General features: G+C 46.6%; 1 protein-coding gene and 1 non-coding gene across 7 annotated transcripts in view; both read left to right on the forward strand.

Annotated features, from left to right (window-relative positions):
• The window catches only part of srgap1a (SLIT-ROBO Rho GTPase activating protein 1a), a 274,720-nt gene that overhangs the window by 172,683 nt on the left and 75,949 nt on the right, over nucleotides 1-26,088 (forward strand). For all 6 annotated transcript variants that reach the window (XM_038781245.1, XM_038781239.1, XM_038781244.1 and 3 more), the window contains exons 5-7: nucleotides 14,235-14,411; nucleotides 16,404-16,532; nucleotides 25,726-25,947. In XM_038781245.1, the coding sequence (XP_038637173.1) occupies nucleotides 14,235-14,411; nucleotides 16,404-16,532; nucleotides 25,726-25,947 (528 nt within the window). The remainder of the gene's footprint in view (nucleotides 1-14,234; nucleotides 14,412-16,403; nucleotides 16,533-25,725; nucleotides 25,948-26,088) is intronic.
• On the forward strand, nucleotides 10,675-10,757 carry trnac-gca. The gene has a single exon. It is a non-coding gene; the product is annotated as a tRNA-Cys (tRNA).

Here is a 26,088-nt window from a genome sequence, read left to right on the forward strand (position 1 = left end):
GCCGTTCTGCTTAGTCTCAAAGATTGGACTCCTCCTCGCAGGTACTTATAGGTTTGTCACCCGCCACCATGGATGAATCGCCTGTGTCAGCCTCTGTGCTCAATGGCTGCCCGTTAACCATAAATGCTATCTCAATGGAAGCCACCTTGCTCACTTTAATCGTGTTTGACTTACTCGAATTCTTCCTCAGAATTTTCTTCTACTTTTTGCACTTGAGTCGAGCTGTGTTTTTTTTTTTCAAAACTGGGTGCCTGGTCTGGTGCGGCATCGTGCTTGAATGTGGCCGCTCTTGTTACATTTGAAGCAAACAAGGTCTTTACAATGGCACTTATCCTGAGGGTGATCTCCCCCACATCTGTAACACTCATCAAAATTCCTGGGCTAGCGGCTCACTTTTCCCCTTTGCTTCTGTCCGCAGTCCTGCACCTGGAATCTCCGTTCAGCCTCCTTTGTGCCTGCCACACGCAGTCCTCGTGGGGCAGCCATTCTGCTTCAGAGATGATTTACCGCGCTTTCGTGCACGCACTGTGTAACCCAGAAGCCCCCTTTTTGGTGCCTTCTGTGGCTTGAGCTAGCATCACCTCATCCAGGGGTATTTTTGCTTCACCTAATAGTTTTCTTTGGACATTGAGATTGTTAACGCCACAAACCTGACAATTACGTAACATGTCACTTAATGAAGAGCCAAATTTGCAGTGTTTAGCCACTTGGCAAAGCCTGGCTACAAATGGCTACCTGGCCGAATTGAATTGATACCATTGCAGGATGATAGAGGGTCTGGGATTGTCATGCTCTTTTAATGAAGGGATTAGAATACTTTCAATAAAGTCACCAACTGACCAAACCACTTGGAATCAGGATGTAAAATTTCTAACAAGGTTATATGTCTGGGGTCCGCAAACCGTAAGCAAGATGACCTTTTGTTTGTCATCCCCAGTAACCTCATTAGCAGTGGAAAAAGTACCAAAGCGTCTCAATGTATTGGTCCAGTCTTCGGCCCCCTGGTCAAAAGAATCGAGTTTTCCTATTCGTGGAATTGCTTCTCACTCACCGCTACTGCAGACACCACTTTTCTTTCTTTCTTTGGAGATTTCCGATGGCACCCCATTCCCGCTCGAATTTTGAAACTCTCAACCGGTGTCCAATTTAGCCTTGTCGCCAATGTAATTGCGCAAAGTATCAACGATGATGCTGCTTGAATCACAAAGTGATTTATTTGAACAACATCAAGGTCAAACCGTATATAAGCACAGTAACAGCAGTACAGGTCTTTCCTCCTTGATGTCTGGGTGCACAATCAGAGGCCCCTGCTTCCCGGGCCCAGTACTTTCTTCCCATTTGCCAGGGTTTGTGCGCTCCCCCGTGAAAGACCCCAGGCAAGTCACGTATCCTACAAACGATCACCCCATAAAGGTACCACGCCTCCACGCCCGCCCTGTGCTGTGGTGTGTCAGGCATGAGACTCCCCTCCTCCTGGCGATTTCACCTGAGTGAAACATGTAGGCTGGCATGTCAGGTTGCTAACGTGTTCTTCTCACAGATAAAGTATGTTTTAATATTGTCTTCAAAGGTCCTCGATGCGTGAACTGTTAGTAGATTGTTCACTATTTATTATGCAAGCTCGGGAGGGAAAATTGAGGCCAGTGAATCGTGCACCTTCTCAGCTCACTGTCATTCTCTTCAACAAATGCGGCACAGACTGTCATGCCGAGGGGGGCTCCTAAGCCCCAGCAGACAATGCCTAATGTAGAGTTGACCGCTTTAGCTGCCATTGCAAGGAGATCAAATATGTTTTAGCGTTTCCCTCTGTAAGTTTCCTCGAAGCCCGAAGTAAATTTCCGCGCTTTAGTATGCAAGTTCAGGAGAAAATATTTCTCAGGAATTTTGATTTTTCCAATTAAGGGGCGATTTAGCGTGGCCAATCCACCTACCCTGCACATCTTTGGGTTGTGGGGGTGAAACCCACACAGTCACGGGGAGAATGTGCAAACTCCACACGGACAGTGACCCAGGGCCGGGATTGAACCAGGTCCTCCACGCCGTGAGTTTCACGGAAATTTCTAAAAGGAGCGATTTAAAAATAATATCTGATTTTGGAAATTTTCACAAGGTGACTAATGATGTTTCCAGAACAAATGAGAAGTTCCACAAGCGTTTGCAGCCTCAGCAAATAATGTATCATGCGCTGCCAAGTCGAGTTGGCTTTGCATCCTCAGCTGCCTGTACTCTGTGGCATATCTGCAATCGTACAGAATGTCTATTCCCTTGAGAGGGCGAGGGAGGGAAGAAAATATAATCAAAATAAATTAGGCTTTCATTTCTGAGCCTTTTGGTTTGAATATATGCAAACACTTTTGGTTTTTTGATCATCTAAAAGATTTTGGATTTTTGCCCATTTTGTTTGATGGAAAACTCCGATGGTGCGTTCAAGTTTTGTAAACAGAGCATTGGAGCTCGCTTAAAAATTAGCTGAGGCATTAAGATAGACGGTACAGGTACATTATGTGCTCACAAAGTCAGCTATAAATCTGTTTGCACAGATTGCATTATGTGTCGTCTAGCCTCCCTGATACTGTGATCCTAGGTGAATTTAATGGAGGCCAAAGGGGTCTTTCCTTTGGCTGAAGAGCTGGTGAGAGCCCCATATTGCCTCTTTTCGGGACCAGTGCTGGTCAGGCACTTAACTGGGCCTTCACTGGGATCAAGGATCCCTGGGGCAAAACCCCTTCCGGCAAGAGCTGCTAGCCAATCCAAACTCGGCAGCTCTTCGCTACTATGCTGCGCCCCCAGGGAGGCAATGGCTGCGGCTGGTATTACACTAAGACCAAGAATCACTGGGACCCAGGTACATGTAGTTAATGGGGGTGGGGGGGGGGGGGGGGGGGGGGGGGGGGGGGGGGGGGGGGGGGGGGGGTGATTTTGCTCTTTGCCTTCCTGAAGCTGGCAGCCGGGCAATGAGTGACTTAAACTGCAGAATCCCACAGGAAGCTCATGAGCAAACACGGCAAGGTTTACTTTCCAGCCTTCACATTTCACATATGGTGAGACCCCTTCAGCCACCGCGTGAGTATCAGAAGTGACAGGATGAGGCCCTGAAGTAGGCACTAATTGTTAATTGTATGAATCCAGCTATGGAGCATTCACTAATTTGGAAAATCCTGCATCTCAAGCTTGGTAAAACCGCTTTGACCCACAAGCAATGTCACTTGTGTCAATCTTTCTCTGGATGAAACAATTCTTTATTTTTTGGCGCCCCAAACGTCTGCAAGTTTCCGAGTGGCTCCTGATTGATTGATTGATCCCCATCATTCAGCTTCCCATTGGCGATCTCCAAGGCTGCCATTTCACATGGCCAATTTAGATTAAAAAAACAAGTGGTGTACAGACAATTTTTTTTTTTTTACAGGACGTGAGTGTTGCTGGCTAGGCCAGAATTATTGCCCATCACGAATTGCCCTTGAGAAGATGCTGGTGAGCCACCTTCTTGAACCGCTGTAGTCCACGTGGTGTAGGTAGACCCACAGTGCTGTTAGGGAGGGTAATTACCTTTTTAAGAATAAATTTAGAGTACCCACTTATTATTTTTCCAATTAAGGGGCAATTTAGCATGGCCAATCCACCTAAACTACACATCTTTGGGTTGTGGGGGTGAGACCCACACAGACATGAGGAGAATGTGCAAACTCCACACAACAGTGAGCCAGGGTCAGGATTCAAACCCGGGTCCTCAGCGTCGTAGTCCCAGTGCTAACCACTGTGCCACATGCTGCCCTGGGTGGGGGGGGGGGGGTGGTAATTACATTTACAACACAGTCTCATGAGCCTCCGAGCATTCTGTGAGATGAGGATAATGAAGGTGATGGATGGAAACGGGAGAGAAGGAAAGTATATGAGTTAAGTTCAAAATATTAATACACTAGATTTGGCGATGATTGTGAATTCTTATACTACCATAGCGGCCTTGTGTAATAGGTTGAATACACTTTTTCTGAATAATGGTGGATGACTCTCATTCTCCAGAGGAAACAACCTGCTTGTACGGATAATTCAAGTAATTATGGCTTTACTCCGTTTTTGCTCCTGAAGTCTTGCCTTGAAGCACCATGTCCTTTTACAGAACTGGATCACCTAGTCCGCTTCTTCACCTGTCCTGCGCTCACAGGAATGTTATCTACTTGTTCGAAGTAGAAAATATTTCCACAGGAACAGCGTATTGGTGAACTATTTGATAAGGGTAGTTGAGAGAGGCCATCTGCGTTCCCATAAAGGTTTGACTGACGATATTTAATTGTGTATGTGTAAGCTGACAAGAGCATTGCACACCTTTGTATTCTGCTCGCTGCCAGTGATGGAATCCTGGTGTGAGGTCCAAATATCGTTGTTTGTAGATGATGGTCCATCAGAAATTGTCCCTCACAGGAATTGGTAGAACTGCTCCATTCCAAAAATGATTCTTTCGGGCATCTTTCTCTCTCTGTGCATAATTACTTTTGGCATTATTCATGATTCTCGACGGGAAGGCTATTATTAGCTTTGCTCACCTGTAAGCTGCCCCAACGCCATCAGGTGACACATCAAGCCTAAGAAAGATGGAGGTTGGTTGACATTTTGAGGTATGGCTTTGACTTTCGAAGGCGACTTATTCACTCCCTTGGCATCAATGACGACCCAGATATTTGATTGAAGATTGGAAAAATCTTCCGGGGGTGGGGGCGAAACCCACGCAAACACAGGAAGAATGTGCAAACCCCACAAGGACAGTGACCCAGAACCGGGATCGAACCTGGGACCTCGGCACCGTGAGGCAGCAGTGCTAACCACTGCGCCACTGTGCTGCCCAAACAGCTAATACATTTAATGACAGTTCATCTTTGGCTTGTGAATCAGGTTCCTTCGCACATCCTTTTTGGACCACGTAGACACTTTTTGCTTGATTCAACTTGTCAGTTGCTTCCTTCGGCTCTTGCTTCCTGCACCTTTTGCCTGAACCTGGTTTCTTTTTCCAACAAGCATGTGCAATGTGGTCCTTTCTTGCACAATTTCTGCACATGATGTCTTTGCAACAACAATCTGTATGGCACGTGTTTGCATTCGAGGTTCAGCCGACATCTCGTGAATTCTTGCATTTGAACTCGACTGTTGAGCTTCTTTGGCTGCTAATTCCACGATACAGCCACTTCCAAGGATTTGTGTAAGCTCAGGTTGCTTCCAGTTAACAACCACTTTTGAATAGCTTCACTCCTTAAGCCACAGACCAACCTATCTCTGATGGTATCGTTTAATGCATCCCCAAATTTGCATTGTTCAGCCAGTCTTTTCAGGGTAGCTACAAACTGTATAATTGAGTCACCTTATGAAACCTAAACTTTTCTGCAATGACTAAAGGGTTTGGTGAATAGTGGCCCTGCAAAATTTCCACTATTTCTTTGAATGTTTTTGTGATTGGCTTTTCTGGCTGTACCAGACTCCTAGGGAGGTTAAATGTTCCCCTGCCACTCCTCCTCTTCCCCTCATTATGCTCAGGAATGTTGGACTTTAATATCTGCTGCTCTCTTGTCAGCTTGAACAAAATAGTCAATTTTAAGTGTATATGAGCTCCATCGCCCTGTAATCTCACCAAACAGTCCCAAGGTGCCGAAAAACTCTCGCCATTTTACTCTATGGAAGCACCTGCGTGTGCACAATGTCCCACGAATCTTTAGCACGACCTTGCTTCCTTTTGCCCCAAAACAAAGCACAACCTGAGCTCAGCCTGTGTTCCTTCATGTTTTGCAACACCCCCAGCTCTATTATTTGTTGTTGCTACTGACGGCTACCAAGTTTGTTTTGGGCAGAGAACGTGGCAGATTTCTCTCCAACGTTGTTTCCTGAATGTCCGGTGATTGCTCGGTTCCTCCGGTGGCTGCAGCTGTTGTTTGGCCTCCCTGTCGCCAGCTTTCATGTAGCAACGATTTCAATCATTTAGCACTTCTTTGGGGACCTACATTGCCAGTTTTTACATGGTGGATTCAAGATCAAGTTTGCAGGTTGAACCAAAACGTGGCGCTTTATTGAGAAGATGTTAACAATACAGGCTCCGATGCTAGACTGCCCATTTGCCCGCAAAAAACGGCCGATGACATCACGCCATGGTTCTCTTAAAATGTCCGTGTCCGACGATAAGGTTATTTGTGAGGAAACACTTAAAATAGATTGAATACACAACAGGTATGAGAACTTTGCTGAACATTTTGTAGAAGTTTGGGGCACTCAAAGCTCAATAAATACGGTACAGTACAGTGGTTAGCACTGTTGCTCCACAGCACCAGGGACCCGGGTACGAATCCCGGCTTGGGTCATTGTGCAGAGTCTGCACGTTCTCCCCGTGTCTGCGTGGGTTTCCTCCACAAGCTCCGAATGACGTGCTTGTCGGGTGAATTGGACATTCTGAATTCTCCCTCTGTGTACCAAACACGAGTGTGGCGACTAGGGGATTAACTTCATTGCGAAGTTAATGTAAGCCAACCTGTGACACAAATAAAGATTGTTATTTTATTATTATTGTTCTAAATAACTTTTCAACATGAAGTCGCGAATGTGTAGATAACTTGTCTAGGTTTGCCCACTTAATAATAATAATAATAATAATAATCGCTTATTGTCACGAGTAGGCTTCAATGAAGTTACTGTGAAAAGTCCCTAGTCGCCACATTCCGGCGCCTTTTCGGGGAGGCCGGTACAGAGGTATTAAAGACCTCTTGGACCCCTTTAAGTTCAAGCCCAAAGAATTCAACGTCCGAACTGAACACTGCTCACCGCCACCTTCTCAAGGGCAATTCGAGATTAGCTGGCTTTGCCGGCAACACTCCCTTCACATGAAAGAACAAATATGATGGCAATGTAAAGCAAGGAACACTTTACTGGCCATACCCCCTTCTAACCATTTAAAATAGAAATTCATCAATTATTCTTGAACCCACTGTAGCCTATAAATAGTACCTCGGTTCTGCAGTGTCCTATTTCCGTGAATCATTTTTACAATAACCTTTAATACTGAGGCAAGCTTTTACATAGAATCCTGCATAGTTAATGTGCGTGCTCAAAATACTGGCTGAGACATAAAATTCCCTTAAATCACTCATGTACATTAGAAAGGCTTTACTTAGACAGGCCAATTTTCATACAAGGTGCCTGTGAGAGTTAGAGCTTACTCGGCAGCCCTTGTCGTTCAGAATCCTTTTAACTGCGAACGTGATCCCCATTTCAGTAATAAGAAAATGGCGATAGAGCAATGAATCCAGCCTTTTCTTGTGCAGACACTTAACCTAGTAACATTAAATTCCTGCTGGCTTTGCGTTAACTCGAGTGTTGATTTAACTGAAATGAGTTCACACCTGCCTTGACATTGCAGGCTGGAGAATTTTAAGTAGCACTGTTTACAAGAACAACAGCTTGGATTTATATGGCACCTTTAAAGTAGTCAAACATTCCACGGCAATCATCATCAGACAGAAATTGACACCAGATCAAAGGAGCCATTAGGCTAGGCTTGGCCAGGGCAGCACGGTGGCGCAGTGGTCATCGGTCCAATCCCGACTCTGGGTCACTGTCCATGTGGAGTTTAGTGACAAGTCTTACAACACTAGGTTAAAGTCCAACAGGTTTGTTTCAAACACGAGCTTTCGGAGCGCAGCTCCTTCCTCAGGTGAATGGCGAGGTATGTTCCAGAAACATTTATATAGACAAAGTCAGAGATGCTGGACAATGCTTGGAATGCGAGCATTTGCAGGTAATCAAATCATTACAGATCCAGAGAGAGGGATAATCACAGGTTAAAGAGGTGTGAATTGTCTCAAGCCAGAACAGTTGGTAGGATTTTGAAAGTCCAGGGCAGATGGTGGGGGGTGGATGTAATGCGACATGAATCCAAGATCCCTGTTGAGGCCGCACTCATGCGTGCGGAACTTAGCTATAAGTTTTTGCTCGACTCATCGATTGACAGTTCCAACGCGCCACAGCAAAAAACCGCACCGACCTCCTCAGAAGACAAACACGGGACACCACTGACAGAGTACCCTTCGTCGTCCCGTACTTTCCTGGGGCGGAGAAACTACGACATCTTCTTCGCAGCCTTCAACACATCATCAGTGAAGATGAACATCTTGCCAAGGTCATCCCCACACCCCCACTACTGGCCTTCAAACAGCCGCGCAACCTCAAACAAACCATTGTTTGCAGCAAATTACCCAGCCTTCAGAACAGCGACCACGACACCACACAACCCTGCCAGGGCAATCTCTGCAAGACATGCCAGATCATCGACTTGGATACCACCATTACACGTGGTAACACCACCCAACAGGTACGCGGCACATACTCGTGCGACTCGACCAATGTAGTCTACCTCTTACGCTGCAGGAAAGGATGTCCCGAAGCGTGGTACATTGGCGAGACCATGCAGACACTGCGACAACGAATGAACGGGCATCGTGCGACAATCACCAGGCAGGAATGTTCCCTTCCAGTCGGGGAACACTTCAGCAGTCAAGGGCATTCAGCCTCTGATCTCCGGGTAAGTGTTCTCCAAGGCGGTCTTCAGGACACGCGACAACGCAGAATTGCCGAGCAAAAACTTATAGCTAAGTTCCGCACGCATGAGTGCGGCCTCAACAGTGATCTTGGATTCATGTCGCATTACATCCACCCCCCACCATCTAGCCTGGACTTGCAAAACCCTACCAACTGTTCTGGCTTGAGACAATTCACACCTCTTTAACCTGTGATTATCCCTCTCTCTGGATCTGTAATGATTTGATTACCTGCAAATGATCGCATTGTCCAGCACCTCTGACTTTTGTCTATATAAATGTTTCTGGAACATACCTCGCCATTCACCTGAGGAAGGAGCAGTGCTCCGAAAGCTCGTGTTTGAAACAAACCTGTTGGACTTTAACCTGGTGTTGTAAGACTTCTTACTGTGCTCACCCCAGTCCAACGCCGGCATCTCCACATCATGTGGAGTTTGCACACTCTCTCCGTGTTTGCATGGGTTTCGCCCCCACAACCCAAAGATGTGCAGGTTAGGTGGATTGGCCACACTAAATTGCTCCTTAATTGGAAAAAATGAATTGGAACGTTTGTTATTATTTTCACTTCCTGCTCTGTATCTTGATGGGAGCACAAGGTGCATGGTTCAGTTATCTCCGTAAACGACGCCTCTCCTTTGGCAAGTTAATATGTTTAAGTATTTTCACAAAGCCTTCTTCGTCATCGCTGTTGTCCAAGAGATTCTGTTGGAGCCCCGAGATACTGGGAAAAACGAAGACAGTTGAACAATACTAATGGTTTCTACAAATGTTTTGGCCGTCCGTTTCCTTTGGCAGTGAATGTGTTACAATGTCTGTGCTACTGAGCCTGATGAAGAGAGAAACATTTGCATTTTATGTTGCGCTATTCAAAACCTCAGGAAATCCCGAAGTGCATTTCAAGTGTAGCCGTCATTGCACAATGTAGAACACTTGGCAGCAATATGCGCGCCGCAAGAGCTCGAAAACAAACAGACGGAGGATGATCAGGCATTAGGGATGTTTTAGGGATTTGGTTGAGTTCTAACACATTGACACTGGATAAAAACCCCCGCACTTCTTCAAAATAGTATCATGGAACCTTTTCATCCACCTGAGAGGGTAGTCGGCGTCTGAATTTAATATCTGAAAGGCAATGGGCTGAATTGCTAATGGCCCCGTCAGCGGCATTTTGGGCAGGGTTTCCAGTGAGCTCACACCCTTCGTATGGGGCATGTGTGGGTGCCGAAATCAGCAGCCTGGCCGTCACATTTAAATAAGTAATCAAGGGTCAATTACGGTTGTTAACAAGTCAAGTTACCATGTAGTTCTTCAAAGGGCAGAAATGGAATCCCCACCTCATCCTTCCTACCCATCTGCAGCCATCTACACACTCTTGAGGGGGCCCCCCTCCCCTGCCAAACCCTCACTGCCCAAGACCTCATACTTACTCCAGGGATCCATAGTCCTTCTTCTCTTGCAGTCCCGAAAGGATGTGCTCTTGGTGCTGCTGGGACTGATGGAGCTGCCGGCCAATCCAGTTGAAGAGTGGAACTCCCAATGGCCCTCGCTCATTTAGCCAGTCAGCAGTGCCTGCTGGAGTTGGTGGTGGGGGCTTGGAGCATGCCAGCTCTATGCCAACTTTGCTTCAGGTAGGGTGGCATGTGGCACAGTGGGTAGCACTGGGACTGCAGCACTGAGGACCTGGGTTCGAATCCCGGCCCTGGGTCACTTCTGTGTGGAGTTTGCACATTCGCCCCATGTCTGCGAGGGTTTCACACCCACAACACAAAGATGTGCAGGTTAGGTGGATTGGCCACGCTAAATTGCCTCTTAATTGGAAAAAAAATAATTGGGTGCTCTAAATGTATTTTTAAAACTTTGCTTCAGGGAGGAGGGGTGGTGGAGAGCAAGCCGCCTGCTTCTAACCCTCCAACACCACTTCTTATTCTTATTATTCAACCCAATATCTCCAACATTGCAGCATTCCCTCAGTACTACACTGGGAGTGTCAGCCTGGATTGTGTGCTGAGGTCCCTGGACTAGGGTTTGAACTGACAACCTCCTGAATCAGTGACGAGAATGCACAGCCAATAGCGACAAAACTGCTTTGGCTTCAATGGCAAAGTGGGTCAGGGTGGCCGAGTGGTCTAAGGCACCTCGTTCAGGTTGCAGTCTTTTCTGCAGGCGTGGGTTCAAATCCCACTCCTGACATTGATTTTAGGGACGGCACGGTGGCACAGTGCTTAGCACTGCTGCCTCACAGCTCCAGGGACCCGGGTTCAATTCCAGCCTTGGGTGCCTGTCTGCGTGGAGTTTGCAAGTTCTCACCGTGTCTGCGTGGGTTTCCTCCCACAGTCCAAAGATGTGCAGTCTAGGTGGATTGGCCATAATAAATTGCTCCTTAGTATCCCAAAGGTCAGATGGGGTTACGGGTATAGGGTGGGGGCTTGTGTCTAGATAGGGTGCTCTTTCTTTTTTTTCCCCATGAATTTAGAGTATCCAATTCATTTTTTCCCAATTAAGGGGCAATTTAGCGTGGCCAATCCACCTACCTTGCACATCTTTTGGGTTGTGGGGGCGAAACTCACGCAGACACGGGGAGAATGTGCAAACTCCATACGGACAGTGACTCAGAGCCGGGATCGAACCTGTCGCTGTGAGGCAATTGTACTAACCACTTACGCCACTATGCTGCCCGATAGGTTGCTTTTTCAGAGGGTTGGTGCAGACTCGATGAATCAAATGGCCTCCTTCCACACTGTAGGGATTCTAAACTTGTGGAGCTAGCAGAATAGGTTTTAATGGATGAAAAGTATTCTCAATGTTGCAAAGTATATCAATGTGATGTGTGGTTGAATATGGTCTGAGTCCGTTAATTTTAGGCCAATGGATCTAGTGGGAAAGCTAGTCATTGTTGAAGATGAATAAATATATTTTCTTTTGAGTTTGAAGTGAACAGATTTGGTGGATGGGACCATAGTCTGTGAGGGTAAGGTTTTGTTTTTAATATCCTGACAGCGCTTTGTCCCAACCAAGTTGTATTACTCGTTCAGAAACAAGATGTGGAATGAACGATTTGCACATTTTAAGTGACACAGTAACAAGTGGCATAATTTGTAAACCAAATGGAAGTCAAGTGCTGATTCATATCTTTGTCCATCAGCTCATACCCCTGACCTCTTGCCAACCACGCTCCTGTTTCATAATCTCTTCACTTACACATGAATCACTTTGTGTGTGCCTCACTGAGTATTCCTCTGTCTGTGCACTGTCTCTTCCCCCCCCCCCCCCCCCCCCCCCCCCCCCAAACCCAAAAGCTTATTTTAGAAATGTGAGTTCTCTGTTTTCAGCCAGATAGATTCAGGGGGTCAAAATATTTTTTTACACAATACAGATACAACACAGAACCTGCCCATTACACCTATGCCTCTCTTTGGTGGAGTTATGAAATTGATCCCCCAACCCCATTTCTTCCATGTAGCCCTGTATTTTTCATGCCTTCAAATATTGATCCAATTTTCTTGATTTTTTAAAAATTCATCTATGGGATGTGGACTTCGTTGCCCATCCATAATTGCCCATGAGCAGGTGATGGTGAACTGCCCTTTTGAACCGCTGCAGTCCATGTGGCATAGGTACTCCCGCAGTGCCGTTAGAGTGTGAGTTCCAGAACTTTGACCCCAGCCGCAGTGAAGTAACGGCAATAAATTTCTAATCCAGGATGACGAGTGGCTTGGAGGGAATCTTCCAGGTGATAGTGATCCCATGTATCTGCTGCCCTTGTGTCTCCAGATGGTAGTGGTCTTGGGTTTGGAAGGTTCCGTCTGAGGAGCTTTGAGTTTCTGCAGTGCACCTGTAGATGGTACACACTCCAGCTACTGTGCGTCGGTGGTGGAGGGCGTGAATGTTTGTGGATGGGATGCCAATCAAGCAAGTTGCTTTGTCGCTGGTGGTGTGCGGGTGAGCCCGTGATCCACGGTTTGGGTGTGTCTAAGACTGAAGGGGTCCTGGCAGGGGTTCTCGGATCTTATGTCCAGGTTTCTGGGTGTGGGGGGTGGCCCCGAGTCCAGAGGAGGCAATATTTGGTGTGTCGGAAGATCCGGGGCGTCAGGGGGAAGAGAGGCCGTGTATTGGCCTTTGCCTCCCTGACAGTCCAGAGATAGGTTTTGTTGTGTTGACTGTTCCCTGAGCCGCCGGAGGCGGGACACTGAGCCGCCGGAGGCAGGGAGTGTGTGTGAGTGACCTGGCAGAATTCCTGCGGTTGTCAAAAGTCAAGTTCGCTTTGCGGGGCCCGGTAGAGGGGGAAACTGTTCATTGATTACTTCAAGGAGGATTGGGGGGGTAAAAATCGGGAAGGCGGGATGTAGTGGGGTGTTGGTATCGGGGGAGATTGGGGCTTGGTGGTTGTTTGTCCAGGATGATGTTTTGGTCTTCTGATACTTTGTGTATATATATATAAAAAGCTTTGAATAGGAACATAGGAATTAGGAGCAGAAGTAGTCAATTCAGCCCTTCGAGTCTGCTCCGCCAGCCAATCAGATCATGGCTGATCTCTTCATGGTCTCAAAGGCACCTTCCTACCTGTTCCCCACATTCCTTTAACCCATTTTTAAAATCTGAAATATATCTATCTCCTTCTTGAAACCATTTAATGATTCAGACTCCACTGCACTATAGGTCAGAAAGTTCCACAAATTCACCACCCGCTGCTGTGGTGATATGCCTGTGCACAGTTATGTAGAAAGTGAGCAATGCGACCTCCAACCAGCTGGTGGCGTCCGACACACATCACGTCACTTGAGATACCCGCCAGTTGGCAGTGGGATGTACAAGAGGATAGTCGCACATAGAGTAGTTCCAGGAGAATTCACTGAATTCATATCGTAGCCTTTGTCTGTACAGCAATCTGTTAGTTATCTTTCCACGTGTTTATAAATAAATAAATCATCTTTCTTGTTAAAGTCAAGACATTCTGTGTACATCATTGCAATGGCCATAACACAGAACACAACAGCTACGAGAAGTAGTGCCTCCTCATCTCAGTTTTAAATATCCCACCTCTCAAATATTTTTTAAAAACTGGTGCATTATCATCTTTAGACTTTTAATTTCAGTTTGAATTCAGATTTCACCATCTGCCATGGTGGGATTTGAACCCTGATCCCCAGATCATTACTCTGGGTATCTGGATTACTAGTCCAGTGTCAATACCAATATGCCACTGCCTTTCCTGATGGGATAAGAAAAGGTGGGGGAAAGAGTTCAGAATTGTGAGGGTTCTGTGATGGGCCCAGTCTTCAGCATTTTAATGAATGGTTTGGAAAAATGTATATGCATCAAATATTTGTGTCACTGAGGCCTCGTGCAAGGAAATGTCTGTAGGGGGACATCATGGGCGAATTGAGCAGACAGTTGGCCAATCCAGTTTAATGTAAAAAATGTATTTGGGGATAAGGAGCATAAAGAATTACAGAGTTGATTTGAAGAATAATAGCCCAAGATTGGCAGCTGGCTGGCTGATATCTGTGTGTAAAATAGCTCCGGCATTCTCACAGCGATTAAACTTCAAGAGCATTTAATTGGCTGTGAGGTGCTTCAGGGTGTCCCAAGAGATTGTAAAAGCGTTATCAAAAAGCACGTCCTTTAGGTCTGAAGTGTTGCTTCATGTTGTTTGTGTCACCATTGCAGGTCATGAAGACGTACCATATGTATCACACTGAGAGCATCAGCTCAGAGAGCAAATTGAAGGAGGCGGAGAAACAGGAGGAGAAACAGATCGGGAGAGAACCTGTCTTCAGCATCCGGCTGGAAGAAAAGCACCAGAGGCGAAGCTCGGTGAAGAAGATTGAGAAAATGAAGGAGAAGGTAGGGCAATATCCAGCTGTTGATATGAGTGAGGGAGGGAAACGCAGCCATACTCTCGGCTCAGTTGGACGGGGCTGTGTCCTCTGACCGAGCCAATGCACAGTTCAGCAACGTTGGCAAAGGGAATCACACATTAGTTTATGGCACATGTGTTTACCCGTCATTCTGCCTCGGTTTTAAATACATTCACTTGAAATTTTGCTCTTTAGACAGGGTCCAGTTATGCTGCACAGCAGCCAAAGATTTACTGGAAAGCTGCACTTGTTGCCAACGCCACCCAAGCGCCGTTGTATCCGCGGCCGCCATCTTTATCGGAAGAAATATGCTGCAGGGCGCATGCGTGGTCATTCCCAGCCCTGGAATTGGAAACTTTTTAAAAATAAATTTAAAGTGCCCATCCTTTTTTTCCAATTAAGGGACAATTTAGCGAGGTCAATCCACCTAGCCTGCACATGTTTTGGCTGTGGAGGAGAAACCCAGGCAGACACTGAGAGAATGTGCAAATTCCACACGGACAGTGACCCAGGGCCGGGATCGAACCCGGGTCCTCGACACCGTGAGGCAGCAGTGCTAACCGTGCCGCCTGGAATCGGAAATATGACAGCACCGGCAACATCAAGTTACTGCCGCTTGCAAAATGATTTGCAGACAATGCAAAATGTAGCTGAAAAGCCAGTACCCCAAACCGAGCATTATTGATATTGGTTTGCCCGACCACGCCAAGAAAAACAGAGGATAAAATAACTTCAGCATCTAAAGATCAGAAACCATATCCATGGGTCTACACTGCTACATTATTCAAATTGTCATTTAACTTGGTATCATTGAAAAATACTATTCCATTGAGAAACCAATACTTCCGTGCAGTGGTTGGTCGCCACCCCCCTCTCCCCCCCAGCATGACTGTGGATGGTACCTTGCAAGCAGCCTTGTATTCTTCAACTGCGTTGGCACAGTGAGCTCTGTGCTCTAGTGTGCTCGCCAATGTTTTAAGTTCTGTTTCATTTGCTCCTGTGCTGCCATGAAACGGCCACAAATTCCCCGTTTTGCTGGGTGCTAGCATGCCGGCAGCGTAGAGCACCCGGCTCTAGCTGCCAATACCGCCCGTGGCCGCGCATGCCGGTGACCTGCAGCGACCGTGCTATGTGGCGAAGGTGGCTGCGGGACCTGGCCCGCGTAATAGTGCCCCCCCCTGTCCGGCTTGCGGCCCCAGACCCCCCCCCCCCCCGCCCCAACTGTAACGGCGCTGCACTGAGTCCGCAGTCACCATGACGAATTCCCGACGGGTGAGACCATGAGAGACTCACGCCGTTGGGAACTCGGCCAATCGGGGGCGGGCCTCAGGCAATGTCCTGAAGCTGTCGATATTTGGAGCGCCGTACTCGGAGAGTAGGCCGCTTTGGAGGGGGCGGAGCTTCGCGTAAGCAGCACCGCCCCCCGATTTGGTTGAGAACTTTGATTCTCCAGCCGATTGCTGAACCCGATTTCAGCGTCGGCGACCGGAGATTCCAGCCCCCTGTTTCAAGGACAACTGGAGAGAGAAATAAAAGCAAAATACTGTGGATGATGGAAATCTGAAACAAAAACGAAAAATGCTGAAAAAAACCTAGCAGGTCTGGCATTATCTGGAGGGAGAGAAAACAGGGCCGAGATTCTCCGAGCCCGGGCGGCAGTCGCACGCGTGCGGTTGACGCAGCGCCGGTCGGGTGTCGTTGAAAGAGGCCCCCGCGGCGATTCTCTGTGGTCGACCGACTGAGTTCCCGCCGCGTTCCGCTGGCGTTGTTCACATATGGTACCACCCGGCTTTCCTCCAGGGCAGTGTATTTCTGAAAAATTAGGCCCTGCAGTATCCAGTTGCCGTAGCGACTGATTGAAATCTCTTGAACATTACTGCGTCCAGTTTTTCTATGTGTGTCTTTGATGGATGAACTCTGTATTGATGTTGGGCTTTTCTGTTAACTCATTTTTCTTTTCCATTTTTATGTGGGGTAGCGTCAAGCCAAGTACTCCGAAAATAAACTGAAATCCATCAAGGCACGAAACGAGTACCTGTTAACACTGGAAGCAAGCAATAATTCTGTTTTCAAGTATTACATCCATGATCTTTCTGATGTAATTGATGTGAGTACATATAAGGGAGAATTAAAAAAAATTAAGGTAGCTGTGATTGGGCTTAAATATATTTGAAGCCTTATCCAATGTGAATGTCCTACCATTGTAGGTAAAATCTCGACCAAGTCTTATTTCACATCCAGAATATACAAGTCTTGTTATAAATCGTATTTTTCTTCAGGCTCATTAAACATGTCCTTGTCACTTATTAATGAACAGGTTATTCGTGATTTTGAGTAAGGGCGCCTTGAGCTAGTGAAAACATCGAGATCCAGTCAAATAAATATTGTCTGAGATATCAAAATCTGAGTGGCCTCAGATCACTAAATAGAAAGTGGTCTGCCGAAGGGAAAGTCCTCCATTCATTTCTCCCTACGGTCTTGCACTCTCTTTAGTCGCTCGTAAGTTTTGTAAGACGTTGCATGTAGTTCGTCTGTTTCCATGCTTGCTTCTACACTCGTCTCTGTCCAATCTGAGACTGCCATTTCACCCCCATAGAATAAGCCACTTCAAATCACAGTCTTGACCATTTGTTTCTTAAGATCTCTACTCATTCCCCTGCTGGAGAAAGCAAATTCGGCGGAAGGCCCAAAAATCATTTTCCCAGTGCATAAAATTAGAGTAGAATCTTCCACTGGTGCTCTCCATAGTGGATCTTGTTGGAGGATGGTGTGAAACCGATATCCAACCCGCTAATGGGATATAATTGTAGGCCTGACCGGAAACTTCCGACCTGCCACCGATTCACCGTTACGTCACTGGGAAACCGCACTGGTCCAGAATGTATTTGGACCAACATGGCACGCCAAAGTCGGGACTTAGCTAAATACTGCCTGGGGCTGCCTTCTGAGCTGGGGGTGGAGGCTACCATCCACCCTGTAACAATGGCAGTGACTTTGAGAAGGTCCATCTTCCAGCCTCAAGCGTTTTCCTGCAGACCCATCTTCTTTCTTCAATGGTGGGTCAGTAATGGTTGGGGCATTTTCAATATAGCACCTAGTTATGATGCCAGGACTCATGACATCAAGCCCACCCCACCATGGAAGATGCACAAAACCACTGGATCTATAATTACACGGAGGACGGAAACTATGACGTGGTTTCCCATCAGCCTCCGCAAGGGAAAACACTTCCCATCCCACCCTCTGCCATGGGACTTAATCCCGGGTGAGAGAATTCCACCCAATGATTCTAAATAAATGTTGTGGTTTATTTTGAAGAAAAGGCACAATCTGTTGCAAAAGCTTGGTTGGGCTTGCTTTCTATTTTTGTCATCTAATAGTCCAGAAGCTTGTTCCACTCCACCCTGCCAGCTCTGCACTGGTTCGTTGAATAATTACCGGTCCAAGGATTGCTAGGCCTGAGCCACACTCGATAATGGGGCCAGAGGCCTGCTTAACTTGAGGCCGGCAGCCTGCAGCTGCCTGCTGGGCCTCAGGCAACTTACCGGCACCTGGATTTAAACTTTGGGTTTTTACATTGTTGACTGCAGCCCTCAGATCCTGGGAGGAGGGATGGGGAGGAGATCAGAGAATGGTGGGGAGCAGATGGTCCAGAGAGCAGGGGAGGGGCAAGCAATAGGGGTGGTCGAGGGGGGGGTGGGCGTTCAGTTGACACCTAACTGACTGGACTAATATATCAGACAGGGCAATGTTGAGCCTTCCAGACAAGGAAGTCTTAAAATTCATATTATTTTTCTTTCTCTCGTCTTGTCATGAAGACGTGTGCTCCCTTATTGTGGGAAGATTTGACAAACAGCATGTGTTCTCTGGTATCTCTGCTCATGTAACTGTTAACTCTAGTTTATCTGTGTCCCTGAAACTTGATCATACATATTAGTAACCTGTTTCATCATGGGACGCGTCACAGGCAGGATCCTGACCCCTGCTTCCCTCCACAAACACGTACTGCCCAAAAGACTTGCAGTCCTGGAGCTGAGGGAATGGAGGATCCTTCAGCCCTTTTCTAACCTGAGTGGCTAGGAGCAACGGTAATCGCAGCCACAGAGTCAAGGGTGAGGCGGTGGCATAATGGTATTGTCACTGGACTATTAATCCCAATGCCCAGGGTAATGCTCTGGGGACCCAGGTTCAAATCCCATGACAGGATGACCAGGAAACGATTGTTGTAAAAACCCATCAGGTTGACTAATGTCCTTCAGGGTAGGAATTGTGCCATCCTTACCCGGCCTGGCCCATTTGACTCTAGGTCCACATAGATGTGGCCCAACAAGGCACTCTGTTTAAGAGCAATTAGGGATGGCCAAAAAATGATGGCCCAACCACCAATGCCCACATCCCATGAATTTATTTATTTTTTTTTTTAAATGGAGACATGCTGAATGCGTCAGACAAACGTGTTAAACAATAGTATTGGAAGCTTTGAAATAGTTTGACATTGTGGCTGTGGATGTGAGAGGAGAACTGGAGGCATAGGGAAGAGAATCTAACTACAAGATAAGAGCATGCATCCATCCGGAGGAAACCCGCGCAGACACGGGGAGAACGTGCAGACTCCGCACAGTCACCCGAGGCCAGAATTAAACCTGGGATCCTGCCGCTGTGAGGCAGCAGTGCTAACCACTGTGTCGCCCTTGGGTTTAGGGGAACTTGGGCAGCTCGCCTTAGAGTGCATAGGAATATTCAAGCATGGTGGTAACAAAGGCAGGAATGAGATTTGCTGCAGCAGCAGCACACAGGCTGAGACAGGGTGACATTGGCTGATGCTGCAGAGGTAGAAATAGCTCTTAGTGATGGCGCAGATGAGGTCAGATGTGACACCAAGGTTACAAACCAACCTGTTCAATCTCGGATGGAGTTGGTAGGCCGAGAATGGAGTTTGGAGACGTGTCTAAAAACAATGGCTTCATCTTCCCAATATTTAGACTTGTGTTTACATGGTGCCTTTCACAGCTATACGACATCCCAAACGCTTTACAGCCATTCAAAGGGAGAAGCCACTGTTGTAATGCAGGAAACATGGCAACCAATTTGAACACAGCAAACTCCCACAAACGGCAATGAGATGAACCATCAGTCTGTTTTAGTGATGTTGGTAAAGGGATAAATAGCAGCCAGGCCTCTGGACTAAACTCCGCTGTTGCTCTTCAACATGGTGCGAGGAGGTACATTACGTCTACCCGAGAGGGCAGGAAGGGCCTCAGTTTAACATATCAACTGCAAAACGGCACCTCTGACACTGCAGCACTCCCTCAGTACTGCACTTAGGGTGTCAATATTTTGAATTTGTGCTAAAGTGTCTGGAGAAGAAGTATTTGTCACAGAATAAATCTGCGTTGAAGATCAGATTTTATGGCATCCAGCTCCTCTCAACCATCTCCAAATTAAATCAGTGCAAATTTTAAAAACGCTTTTGCGTGCAGCCATTTGCATAAAACCTTGAATAAATTACCAGCAGTTAAACAGCTCCGAGTGACAGGGTAATGTAAAGTCCTTTTAAACACATGATGTTGCATATAAATAGCTCCAACCCTGATTTGTCTTTAAAGTGGTTCCAAACTGCTGATGTGCACATTTTCTTAAGACTTAGTAGCTATTCTGAGGAGTAACTTTAATTTGATAATTGCCATTGGAACCTAGGTTCATGCAGTCAAGAAGGATTGAAACATAATGATAAAAGCTCTCCTGTTAATAGGTGCTTTGTGTTCTGCCTGTGCTATGAAAAGTTCATGAAGGAGGCAATAGTGCAGTTTCGAAATGCATGTCACCTAAAACCGATTAACGGCAAAGAGATTTTCTTTTGAAGGAGAGCATGCTTTTTTTTAAAATTCTTTCACAAACGTCAGTGGCTGGGCATTTGCTGCCCATGCCCTTGAACGTAGGGGTTTGCTGGGCTATTTCAGAGGGCAGTTCAGCAATGGGTCTGGAGTCACATTTAGGCCAGATCAGTTAAAGTTAGCAGATTACCCTCCCTCGAGGGATCAGCGAGATCACTCACACACACACACACGCACGCACACACACACACACACACACGCACGCACACACACACACACACACACACACACACACACACACACACACATACACACCACACACAATATTGTCTGAAAGTTGCAGAATTCTAGCTTCCTGAAAAATGTTGAGGGGGTTATGATCATAGAATTTACAGTATAGGAGGCCATTCGCCCCATCGAGTCTGCACCGGCTCTTGGAAAGAGCACCCTACCTAAGCCCATACCTCCACCCTATCGCCGCAGCTCCAGCCCATACCCGTAACCCCCACCTGACCTTTCTTGGACACTAAGGGCAATTTAGCATAGCAAATCCACCTAACCTGCACATCTTTGGATTGTGGGAGGAAACCCATGCAGACACTGGGAGAACGTGCAGACTCCTCACAGACAGTGACCCAAGTCGGAAATTGAACCTGGGACCCTGAAGCTGTAAAGCAACTGTGCTAACCACTGTGCTGCCGTGCTGCCCCTAATGCTGATCTAATCAAGTTGCTGGAAAGGTTCAATAGAGAACCTGTTTCCTGTAGTGGCAGAATCAAGAACAAGTGGTCATTGTCTTCAAAAGTTAAAGCTGGGCCATTGAGGAAGGTTAATTAGGCAGCAGTTTTTCACACAAGAGGGTGGTGGGAATATGAACCGCTCTCACACAAAAGGCTGTGGATGCTGGTGCACAATCGGAGCCTTCAATACTGCGATCAACAGGTGAGACTAATAACCTCTATTTATGCAGCATCTGCAACGTAACAAAATGTCCCATCATAAGACAAACCGAGCTGCATAAGAAACATTAGCCAGGTGGCCAAACACTTGCTCAAAGGTAGGTTGTAGGGAGCATCCTAGAGGAGAAAAGAATGGAGGGGAATTCCGGACGATAGAGCCTTCGCAGCTGAAGGTATAGCCACCAATGATGTAGCGATTAAAACCAGGGATTCTCAAGAGGCCAGAATTAAAGGAGTGCATATTTCTCAGAGATTCCTTGGGGTTGAAGGAGATTAGAGATGGGGAGGGAGTTGAAATCAAGGATGAGAAAAGCATTGAGGGAACTGATGTAGGCCAGGGGGTGATAGAATTTGGAACGGTCCTGATGGCAGGTTACTGGAGCTGAGTTAGGGATCAGCCAATAGCGCATCAAATCAGGGCTGAATGACCTCGTCTTGTTCTTATGAAGTTGTTCATTGACAGCTTGGCCCCCTCAGTACTCCCTTCCACAAACATTGTCATGGTGGAAGAGTGAGTAGGGTGAATGGATGGGATGAGTGTCCTCTTTCTGCATGGTAAGGTTCTGTTAGTTTGTCAGTTGGCTCTTCATATAGATACTACTTCTGTACTTTAGTACAGCAGATGTTACGGCAGAAGATAAGAGTCCGGTACCTACAATCGCTAAAACATTGTGCCACAGATTAGCAAGGCCACAAAAACAAAAAACAAGCACTAGCTTTTACTTCTAGAGCGATAGAATTGCAAAGTAGGGAAGCTAGTGCTAAACTATATCCAACTTTGGTTAGGCCACAATTCGACTATCGCATACGGTTCTTGTAACCATATTAGAAAGAGGATAAAGAGACACTGGAGAGGGCGCAGAGAGGATTTACATGGGTAACACCAGAAATGTGTGAGTATATGTTTCAGGAAAGGATTGACAGCCTGGGGGTCTTCTCATGAAAAAAGAAGGCTGAGTGATGACCTAATCCAGATTTTAAAAATTCTGAAAGGTTTTGATGCCATGGATGCAGAGAGAATGTTTCCTCCTGTGGGGAAGAGCAGAACTGGAGGTTTCAATATAAGATAGTCACCTAGGAATCCAATAGGGAATTCAGGAGAAACGTCTTCACACAAAGAGTGGTGAGAATGTGGAACTCACAATCACGGGGAGTGATTGAAGTAAATTATATAGATGCATTTCGGGGAAAACATAGAAAATAGGAGCAGGAGTAGGCCATTTGGCCCTTTCCAGCCTACTCCACCATTCATTATGATCATGGCTGATCCCCTATCTCTTTTTTTTTAATTTAAAGCCCCCAATTCTTTTTTTCCCCAATTAAGGAATGATGTAGTGTGACCAGTTCGCCTACCTTGCACATCTTTGGGTTGTGGGGGTGAGACCCACGCAAACACAGGGAGAATGTGCAACTGATCTTCATCCTCAACACCATATTCACGCTTCCTCTCCACACTCCTTGACACCTTTAGAGTCTACAAACCTATCTGTTTCCTCCCTAAATATATTCAGTGACTTGGCCTCCACAGCCTCCTGTGGTAGAGAATTCCACAGGTTCGCTACCTTCTGAGTGAAGAAGTGTCTCCTCATCTCAGTCCTAAATGGCCACCCCATATCTTGAGACTGCGTACCCTTCTTCTAGACCCTCCAGCCGGAGGAAATAACATCCTTGTAGCCGCTCTGTCTAGTCCAGTCATGTGAGGGAGCAGGGAATAAATAGAGGGTCACGATGGTAGATTTAGAATTTCATAGAATTTCCAGTGCTTAAGGAGGCCATTCAGCCCATCGAGTCTGCACCAGCCCTTGGAAAGAGCACCCTACCCAAGCCCACACCTGCACCCTATCCCAGTAACCCCACTTAACCTTTTTGGGATACTTAGGGCAATTTAGCATGGCCAATCCACCTGACCCGCACATCTTTGAACTGTGGGAGGAAACTATAGCACCTGGAGGAAACCCACGCAGATACGGGGAGAACGTGCAGATTCCGCACAGAGAGTGACCCAAGCCGGGAATCGAACCTGGGACCCTGGAGCTGTGAAGCAACTGTGCTAATCACTATGCCACCGTGCTTTAGATGAGGAAAAATGGGAGCATGTACTGGTTGGGCTGAATGGCCTGTTTCTGCGCCGCATATTGATGTGAGGTTAACTGTGGTCGGGATAAGTAAAACATGAAGTAAGATTCCAAAGAGAAATCGAGGAAGATGAACAAAGAAATTGGAACTCGCCATGGATGAAAAAAGACATTCCCCAATTCAGTACCTCGAATGAGATACCAAAGAGAAAATGCTGGAAAATCTCAGCGGGTCTGGCAGCATTCGTAGGGAGTAAAAAGAGCTAACGTTTCGAGTCCAGGTGACCCTTTGTCAGCTTTGATAAAAGAATATTGAAGGACAGTAACTTATTGAGTGCGTTATGGAGGAAAACTGGGTACATTTTCAGAGACTCCATCCCCAGTGCATTTTGTACCAAAATGTTTGGCCACACAAATTACACTGATCCCAATTTTCTGTTCATTTAAATTCAGGAAACAGAATCTTCCCCCTCTCTGCCCCCTCAGGAAAAGAAAAAGTAATAATTGGGGAAAAGATTGAACTGGTTGTGGTATTTTGCGTGAAGACACGGATTAATAATTGAAATGTAACTGTTTCAAACGGGGCCAGTGTTAGCTGCCCATGGCAATCTTTCAGCCTGACACCCCCACAATTAACCTTTGAAAATGAATATAGTGCATTAGTGTGAATAAAACGTCTGGATTCATAATTACGCATTAATTTTACATGAATGATCTGAGAATATTCTGCTGATTGCTCATTCTCCTTATTCTACACTGTTCACTGGATATGCACTAGAAGGAATGCATATTGTAATTTGTAATGCACTCACATGCTGCAATACAGTGTGTGTTCCTGCTACAGTTATTGGATGACTTTATGTGCAACTTACACAATCAATGATCATTACGAACGAGTGGGCTTGATTGAATTACGTTCCTTGACATTATTTCCTGGTTCGCAGTTTTGGAAAGGTCATGTAGATGTGCGAATTTGTAAATGGCATGAACAAAATGAGAAATCTAACATGACGTTTTGGAAAGACTGCAGTATAAGTTCGTGGAAATCTGTATGTGGATGTATATCAGTAATTCAGACCCACTGCTGCAGCCTTTTTGTTTACTTTATGTTGTTTCGTAAATGGTTAATTGAAAGTTTTGCATCCCACCAAATTTTGTCACTCCAAGCGACCGCCCATTGTTACACAGGCCCTGGATTCTAAACTTTCTGAGACTCTGAATACCGAGTATTTCCTATCAACAGGAAGTTTCCAGCATTTAACACTGAGGTGACCTTTCTTGCTGCGATTGTAAACTGAATGTTGATTTTTATTTTAAATGGTGGTTCACTTGCGGGAGCAGAGAGATCAATTAGTTGAGTGCTTGTTGGATAAACTAGCTCTCGTTGTCAATATTGTCTCTCATTGATTAACGTGACTGCCTACCTTTTTTTTTCAATTAAGGGGCAATTTAGAGGAGGAGCCTGAGGAGATCCCGCCTGGTGATGATCCCGGTGGTGGGATCAAGGCAGCCCCTGGGTTGGTTGGTGGTCCCGTGTCGCCCGTCGCACTCAGTGTGGTGGAGGATTCGAGCCCGGAGGGCGACTGTCCGAAGGCTGTCAGCTTCCCAGTGTCGGGAGCGCAGGGTGCACATGAAGCGCTATGTAGCGGGGTGTGGGCCTCCCTCGTGCTGACACTGTGTCGCTCCTCACCCCCTCTGGGGAACTCCCGTAATCTGGCACATCATAATTGAAGGTTCTTTTGTTTTTCTGCCTCCATAGATAGTTCAGGCAGTGCCCTATCTGCCCCCCCCCCCCCTCCACCAACAGCTCGACTCCCTCCATCCCCACCACCCTCCTTTCTCCTCTCTCCCCACCACCCCCACTTCCTTTCCCTTCTGTTGGTACAGAGGCCAGGGTATCTAGTCTCTCCAGCGCAAAGTTTAGTGCCTGTACCATTTATTTTTCGTAGAAACGTGTTATGAACTGTTTTAATAATCAGAATATCCCCCCCATCCCGCACATTGGTGCTGAGGGGAGGGCACCCTGTTTCTCCAACACAAAATTAATGTTTGTACCGTTTGGCCTTGTATATATTTTTTACTGTTTTAATAAAAAGATCTAGCCAATCCACCTGCACTGCACATCTTTGGGTTGTGGGGGTGAGACCCACGCAGACATGGGGAGAATGTCCAAACTCCACACTGACAGCGACCCAGAGCCGGTATCGACCTTGGGCTCTCGGCGCCGTGAGGCAGCAGTGCTAACCACTGTGCCATCTTTAACACGACTGCCTACCTGAATTTTTGTTTTAAAACATTGCTCGTCATGAAGAGAATGACGTTCGACACCGCAGCACCAAGTGACGTGATATTAAACTCCCTCTGTTAAGAATCCAGACGCGGAATTTGGGTTTGACTTTTAATGTCTCCTCTTTCTCTCTCTCTTGTGTTAGTGCTGTGACCTGGGGTATCATGCCAGCTTAAACAGAGCCCTGAGGACATTCCTATCTGCTGAATACAACCTGGAGACATCCAGGCACGAGGGCCTGGACATCATAGAGAATGCTGTAGACAACCTGGACCCTCGCAGTGACAAGCAGAGGTTTATGGAGATGTACCACACGGCTTTCTGTCCTCCGATAAAATTTGACTTCCAGCCACACATGGGAGATGAGGTAGGCTGCAAATTAATTTCGTACTGATCTTCAATGGGGCTAATAGCGTCACTCCACTTTTCTACAAATGGCTACCCATGACACTAATCGTCACTGTAAACTTATTGTTTGACAGGAGTACAAAATTAAACTGGGATTGTT

Source organism: Scyliorhinus canicula, chromosome 20, assembly GCF_902713615.1.
Source record: "Scyliorhinus canicula chromosome 20, sScyCan1.1, whole genome shotgun sequence".
Taxonomy (NCBI): domain Eukaryota; kingdom Metazoa; phylum Chordata; class Chondrichthyes; order Carcharhiniformes; family Scyliorhinidae; genus Scyliorhinus; species Scyliorhinus canicula.